This window comes from Penaeus chinensis, chromosome 43 (genome assembly GCF_019202785.1).
Source record: "Penaeus chinensis breed Huanghai No. 1 chromosome 43, ASM1920278v2, whole genome shotgun sequence".
In the NCBI taxonomy this organism is placed as follows: domain Eukaryota; kingdom Metazoa; phylum Arthropoda; class Malacostraca; order Decapoda; family Penaeidae; genus Penaeus; species Penaeus chinensis.
In genome coordinates, this window is record NC_061861.1 from 18,470,093 (window position 1) to 18,477,592 (window position 7,500).

General features: G+C 45.3%; 1 protein-coding gene across 1 annotated transcript in view; it reads left to right on the top strand.

Moving 5' to 3' along the window:
• The window catches only part of LOC125048380 (UDP-glycosyltransferase UGT5-like), a 12,183-nt gene that overhangs the window by 1,356 nt on the left and 3,327 nt on the right, over positions 1-7,500 (top strand). The window contains exons 3-5 of the mRNA XM_047647046.1: positions 868-963; positions 2,034-2,132; positions 4,500-4,633. Of these exons, the coding sequence (XP_047503002.1) occupies positions 868-963; positions 2,034-2,132; positions 4,500-4,633 (329 nt within the window). The remainder of the gene's footprint in view (positions 1-867; positions 964-2,033; positions 2,133-4,499; positions 4,634-7,500) is intronic.

Sequence of the window (7,500 nt, forward strand, 5' to 3'; positions counted from 1 at the left end):
TCTCTCTCTCTCTTTATCTCTTTCCTCTCTCTCTCTCTTTATCTCTTTCCTCTCTCTCTCTTTCCTCTCTCTCTCTTTCCTCCCTCTCTCTTTCCTCTCTCTCTCTCTTTCCTCTCTCTCTCTCTTTCTCTCTCTCTCTCTCTCTCTCTCTCTCTCTCTCTCTCTCTCTCTCTCTCTCTCTCTCTCTCTCTCTCTCCTCTCTCTCTCTCTCCTCTCTCTCTCTCTTTATCTCTTTCCTCTCTCTCTCTCTTTCCTCTCTCTCTCTCTCTCTCTCTCTCTCTCTCTCTCTCTCTCTCTCTCTCTCTCTCTCTCTCTCTCTCTCTAGTACTTCCATCTCCTTAATTTGGTATTGGTCCTGTTTTCTCACTTTGTCAATGTTCCCGTTTTTTTTTTTTTTTTTAATTATTCTGATATTATTTCAATATTTTACGTAGTTAATAATCTCGTTTTCTTACATTTGCAATATTTCCAGTTTCATATTTTCAGAATATATCCATATCATTCTATTTTTTTATTAGTCAATATTATCGTTTTCTTTAACTTGTACAATATCCCAATTTTTTTCATTTTACAATATTCCCGTTTTCTTCCTTTTTACAATATTCCCATTTTCTTCCCTTTTGCCATATTCCCATTTTCTCACTTTCACGATATCCCATTTTCTTCCTTTTTACAATATTCCCATTTTCTTCCTTTTTACAATATTCCCATTTTCTTCCTTTATACAATATTCCCATTTTCTTCCTTTTTACGATATTCCCATTTTCTTCCTTTTTTCAATATTCCAATTTTCTTCCTTAGTACAGTATCCCCATGTTAGATTTCACAGTCTTATTATTTTTTTTTTTTTTTCTCTCCGATTTGCAGAAGTGACTGGAAATGCAGAAAGAGTGGTCTCTGCCCGGATGACATGCCAGCTGTCAACGAGATGCGCCTTAATTCTAGCTTAGTTATCCTAAATAGGTAATACATTTTGTGCTGTAGTCATGTTAAATGGGTAATGTATTTTGTATTATTGTCATACTAGAAAATACTATACATTTTGGAAGATAATTTTTACTTCCTCGTCATTATCGTAATCATTTTTATCACTTTTATTATAGTTTCGTTTATTTTTAATTTTGTAGTCACTGGAAAGTGTAAAATCCATGTTATAAGAGAACAAAAACAGTTAAATTAAAACATCTAAATAATGAATTTTAAAATACTCGACAGTGTTAGAAAAAAAATACTTCACATCGTGAAATGAACATTTTCCAAAGTGTTAGAGAAAAGTACATCTTTGTGATATGATTTTACTTATATGAAAATACTCCATATTGTTAGATTTAAATATGCTCCCTCTTATAAACTAAAATAAATAAATGTCAATCGTAAAAAAATAACATGTTCGGGGTGTTTTCTGTGATAGAGAATAATTAATCTGATATCAATGCTCATCTTATCAGCTGTTATCTCGTGCTATCTCTCTGGCTTTTTTACTTTCTCGTGATCACTGTACTGGTTGTTTATTAAATCTGATCTTATAAAGGAAAGCTGCAGAGGATTTCTACTTTTTATTTGAATAATTGTGATGATGATATATGTTAATAATACTTTTAGCATTCTCATTTTTATTTTTGTTATTGTTGTTATTATTGTCTTTATTATTGTTATTGTTATTATTATTGTCTTTATTGTTTTTATTGTTTTTATCATTATAACATATCTGTATTATTATCATAATTATCATTAGTATTGTGAATGTTGTTGTTATCATTAATGCTGTTGTTATTAACCCACCCTCCTAAATTCCATATACCAATTCCCACCCAATTTAATTTATTCTTCGCCTGAATAACCACCCCCCCACCCCTACCCTTACCCCTACCCCTACCCCTACCCCAACCCTTACCCCTACCCTTACCCTTACCCTTACCCTTACCCCTACCCCTACCCTTACCCCTACCCCTACCCCAACCCCTACCTCCCCTCCCCCCTTTCTCCACTCCCTTTAAAAAAACACCATTATGCCCCCCTCCCTTCTCCCCCAGTGTAAAAAACCTGGAGACGCCCGTCCGGCCTTACGTACCCGGAGTCATACACGCGGGCGGGATTCATTGTAGGGAGGCTAGACCTTTGCCTGAGGTAAGGTGTTGCCTGTTTTGTTGTTGTTGTTTGGGCGTGTTTGTTGTTTTGTTTTTTGTCGTTTGTTTGTTAGTATTGTTGTTGTTTTTGTTATGAATGTTTGCATTATTATTGTTGTTTTTTGTTATGAATGTTAGCATTATTATTGATATTATTGATGTTATTATTATTATTATCATTATAAATTGTTATGAAATAATACTGCTGATAATGAAAGATAATAATTATGATAATAATAATGATGATGACAGGGCTGCAATAATGCTAATGATGTTGATGCTGACATGATATCAATGATGCGATTATGATGACAGCCACTGCAAAGACAATAGGACATGAATGAATGAATAATAAGTAGATAAAATAATTATTATCACACAGACACTCAACAGTCGCCAGTCAGTAATAACAATTCTCTCCTTGTTATACCTTCCTCTCCCCCCCTTCCCCCTTCCCCCTTCCCCCTTCCCCCTTCCCCCTTCCCCCTTCCCCCTTCCCCCTTCCCCCTTCCCCCTTCCCCCTTCCCCCTTCCCCCTTCCCCCTTCCCCCTTCCCCCTTCCCCCTTCCCCCTTCCCCCTTCCCCCTTCCCCCTTCCCCCTTCCCCCTTCCCCCTTCCCCCTTCCCCCTTCCCCCTTCCCCCTTCCCCCTTCCCCCTTCCCCCTTCCCCCTTCCCCCTTCCCCCTTCCCCCTTCCCCCTTCCCCCTTCCCCCTTCCCCCTTCCCCCTTCCCCCTTCCCCCTTCCCCCTTCCCCCTTCCCCCTTCCCCCTTCCCCCTTCCCCCTTCCCCCTTCCCCCTTCCCCCTTCCCCCTTCCCCCTTCCCCCTTCCCCCTTCCCCCTTCCCCCTTCCCCCTTCCCCCTTCCCCCTTCCCCCTTCCCCCTTCCCCCTTCCCCCTTCCCCCTTCCCCCTTCCCCCTTCCCCCTTCCCCCTTCCCCCTTCCCCCTTCCCCCTTCCCCCTTCCCCCTTCCCCCTTCCCCCTTCCCCCTTCCCCCTTCCCCCTTCCCCCTTCCCCCTTCCCCCTTCCCCCTTCCCCCTTCCCCCTTCCCCCTTCCCCCTTCCCCCTTCCCCCTTCCCCCTTCCCCCTTCCCCCTTCCCCCTTCCCCCTTCCCCCTTCCCCCTTCCCCCTTCCCCCTTCCCCCTTCCCCCTTCCCCCTTCCCCCTTCCCCCTTCCCCCTTCCCCCTTCCCCCTTCCCCCTTCCCCCTTCCCCCTTCCCCCTTCCCCCTTCCCCCTTCCCCCTTCCCCCTTCCCCCTTCCCCCTTCCCCCTTCCCCCTTCCCCCTTCCCCCTTCCCCCTTCCCCCTTCCCCCTTCCCCCTTCCCCCTTCCCCCTTCCCCCTTCCCCCTTCCCCCTTCCCCCTTCCCCCTTCCCCCTTCCCCCTTCCCCCTTCCCCCTTCCCCCTTCCCCCTTCCCCCTTCCCCCTTCCCCCTTCCCCCTTCCCCCTTCCCCCTTCCCCCTTCCCCCTTCCCCCTTCCCCCTTCCCCCTTCCCCCTTCCCCCTTCCCCCTTCCCCCTTCCCCCTTCCCCCTTCCCCCTTCCCCCTTCCCCCTTCCCCCTTCCCCCTTCCCCCTTCCCCCTTCCCCCTTCCCCCTTCCCCCTTCCCCCTTCCCCCTTCCCCCTTCCCCCTTCCCCCTTCCCCCTTCCCCCTTCCCCCTTCCCCCTTCCCCCTTCCCCCTTCCCCCTTCCCCCTTCCCCCTTCCCCCTTCCCCCTTCCCCCTTCCCCCTTCCCCCTTCCCCCTTCCCCCTTCCCCCTTCCCCCTTCCCCCTTCCCCCTTCCCCCTTCCCCCTTCCCCCTTCCCCCTTCCCCCTTCCCCCTTCCCCCTTCCCCCTTCCCCCTTCCCCCTTCCCCCTTCCCCCTTCCCCCTTCCCCCTTCCCCCTTCCCCCTTCCCCCTTCCCCCTTCCCCCTTCCCCCTTCCCCCTTCCCCCTTCCCCCTTCCCCCTTCCCCCTTCCCCTAGTAAAACACGAACACGGTGTACATACACACATATACACATACATACATACACGTCAGATATACGCACACATACACGTCATACGTACATAAACGTCAAACATACATATACGTCTCGTTATACCCTTTGTGCCGTACCCTAAGTTTACATCACACGTCAGACATACATACCTACATACATACACGTCACACATACATACATATATACATACAAGTTACACATACATTCATACACGTCACACATCCATAAATTCATACACGTGACACATACATACGTCACAAACACATAAAACATAGACATCATACCTACAAACATTATTATCCACACGTTAAACATACGTCATATTCCCTACGCCTTATCCTAACTTATCCTAACTTATCCTAACTTATCCTAACTTATCCTTTCTCTCTCCCATCACCTGCAGGTACCGCAGAGTGTTAGTAAACGTCTTCGGTTCCCTTCGTCAGCGCGTATTGTGGAAATGGGACGTTGATAGCATGGTTGATCTGCCGCCCAACGTCAGGCTGGGAAAGTGGTTGCCGCAACAAGACATTCTTAGTGGGTTTTATTTTAGTTTCTTAGTTGTTGCTATTTTTTAGTTGGGTTTGTATTGTTATGTTTAGTGAGTTTTTAGTTGTTGTTGTTTTTCTATCTCTCTTTTTCTGGGGGGTGAGGGGATTTTTTTTTTTTTTTATCTGTTTTTTTTCGTAAAGGGGAAAAGGAGAGGGAGAGAAGAGGTAGGAGCAGGGGAATGAGGGAGGGTAAAGAGGAGAGAGAGATAGGGGGGGAGGGGGAGAGAGAGGGGTGAAAGGCTGCCATCAGGTTTCTATAGATCACCCTCAATGCCGTCTCTTCCTTTCCCATTTTCTTTGTCACTTTAAACTATGTCTCTTAATTTCCCATTTTCTTTGTTGCTTCAAACTCTCTTAACTTTTATTTTTTATCGCTTCAAACTATATCACTTGACTTCCCATTTTCTGTACATCACCCTAAACTACGGTTCTTCACTACCCATTTTCTACAAGTTACTAGATTCCATTTTCTATAAGTCCCCTTAAGTTACAGGTTTTAACTATTCTCTAAAGATCACCCTTAGCTTCCCATTCCCTACATTTAACTGTTCACTTCCAATTTTCTGTAGATCACTCTAAACTACGTCTCTATTTCCCATTTTCTCTTAACCTAGAACTACGTCTCTTAACTTCCCATTCTCTACAAATCTTCCTAAGCATAGTTATTTTCTTGAGATCACATAACTATGTCTCTCCATTTCCCATTTTCTGTAGATCTAATCTAAATCTCCGGACTTCCCAATTTCTGTAGATCGCCCTAAGCTACGTCTCTCCATCACCCGAAACTACGGCGCTTAACTTGCCATTTTCTAAAGTCCCCCTAAGTTTTCACATTTTCCATAGATCATCCTAAAGTATGTCTCTCCATCTCCCATTTTCTATGAGAGCTACAATTCTTCATTTCTCATTATATAAATGACGAATTCATATGACCTTGTTTGGACTCTCAGTCGTGCCCCAGGGTCCGTGGGCTCAGGTCATCTCACCAGCCCCCCCCCCCCCCCCACAGGGCTGGTCAACGGACCCGCCGACCTCCCCGCACTCAGCATTTACCCGAGACTCGTCTCGTGAGTGTCCCCTTACATGTGTTGTGAGTCGTTCGTGCGTTAAGTATCACTGCTGTCCACCATGTACCTTTTACATTCTGGTGGCAAGGTGGTCGTGGTACGTTCTCTCACTTTTTTTCTGACCTTAGATCGTGTTACTGTGTGATCACGGTATGTAGTGAACAAACATGAATATCGTTCATTTATTAAGTATTTAATTATTTTTCTCGTTATAAGAAATTGGAGATTATTGTTTCAACTGCAACGAATTTAACGGCTTCGTGATTTTATCTTTATCACGAATATTATTTCATTTCTTTCTATTCTCATGGCGCATTTCCCGTCTTGACCTGACCTCGGAGTGCCATTAATCAGGGAACCCGTCTGGGAAGTTGGGTGACCTGACCTCACTTTCTCTCACTTCCGGTCGATTGACACGTGAAATGGCTTGAGAGACAGCTCGCTGTTCCCATTAATTTGGTAGTTTGACATTGTTTGACTATAGGAAAGCGTAGCATTGCTGAATTGCTCATTTGGTGACACGTTCTATCGGCGTTGGAACGGAGCTTGTAACACGATTTTACATTTATCATTGTGTGTATAGCGTTAGAATCTTCCCCATATCAGAGTGCACAGGGATGCCTGATTGACCCAGGGTTGCGTATATGCCTAATAGATCTACGCTCCGACGTAACGATAGTAAGTACAGGTATAACCGAAGTTATTCGTAACTGTGAGTCGGGTGACCCGAAGTATGTCCGTTAAATAATGTAGGAATAAGCTTTAAGCTGAATCGTTATTCGCTTATTAATCACATCCTTCCCCTTTAGAAGTCGCTGGTATGTTTGGGTAAATCCCAAGCGATCTTGTGATTCGTAGGGCATCATCAGCGCCCATCACAAATTCGCAGAAAAGAGTGAGTTATTTATAAATTTCCCCAGCTCGTTTCGCTTCGTACAGTACGGTCGATGAAGTCTGCATACCCAGCTGGACATGGCTACCTCGGGAGATTTGCTGACCCCGAGAGGATTCGCTTGCGAGAAAGCTTGCGAATATTTTTCACGTCACCGTTCTTTAGTGCGTCATTCTGTCACATATCATTAAAGGTTGAATTCGTTGTGGTAGATAAAATTATTTTGTATTAATTCTATTGCTAGTTTATAGCACTGTTGTTAAAATGAACGCTAATCTTCGTGTTTGTCATACATTTCCGCTCTGTGTGAGGTCACTCTCGCTTTCATTCTCATTGACGCTCCCTGCCGCTTACACACGCACACACACACACACACTCACTCACTCATCCACGCAGAACCATAGACACTGAATCCTTTCATTAATAGGGTTTGTTGCTGTCGTATTTGCAGGCGTAAAGATCTATGACGTATCTCTTTTGCCCGCGTTTTTGTCAGTCGTGACGAGTGACTAGTACACGAGTGAAAAGAACTGAGAAGCACAGCTCAGGAAGTGGAAGAAGGCACTCGAGGGTTGAGGGCTAAAAGTGAACATGAAAGAAAGAAGGCTGTCGGCTTAAGAAGCAGCAAAGGAGCAAGAAGAAAGATAAACTTCAAAGAGGAGAGCGGCACAAAGTACGACCAAGTTGATGAGTTCAAGTATCTCGGCAGCACGATGGCAAGTGAAGGAGGATGTGAGAGAGCAGTGAAAGACCGTGTAAAGGCAGTGTGGGCCAAGTGACGAGAGGTTTCTGCCGTGATGGGTGACAAAAAGTTACCAGCCAAGCTGAAGTCGAATGTACAAAATTGTGATAATACCTGTATTATTGTACGGAGCAGAAACTTGGGCCTTCAGA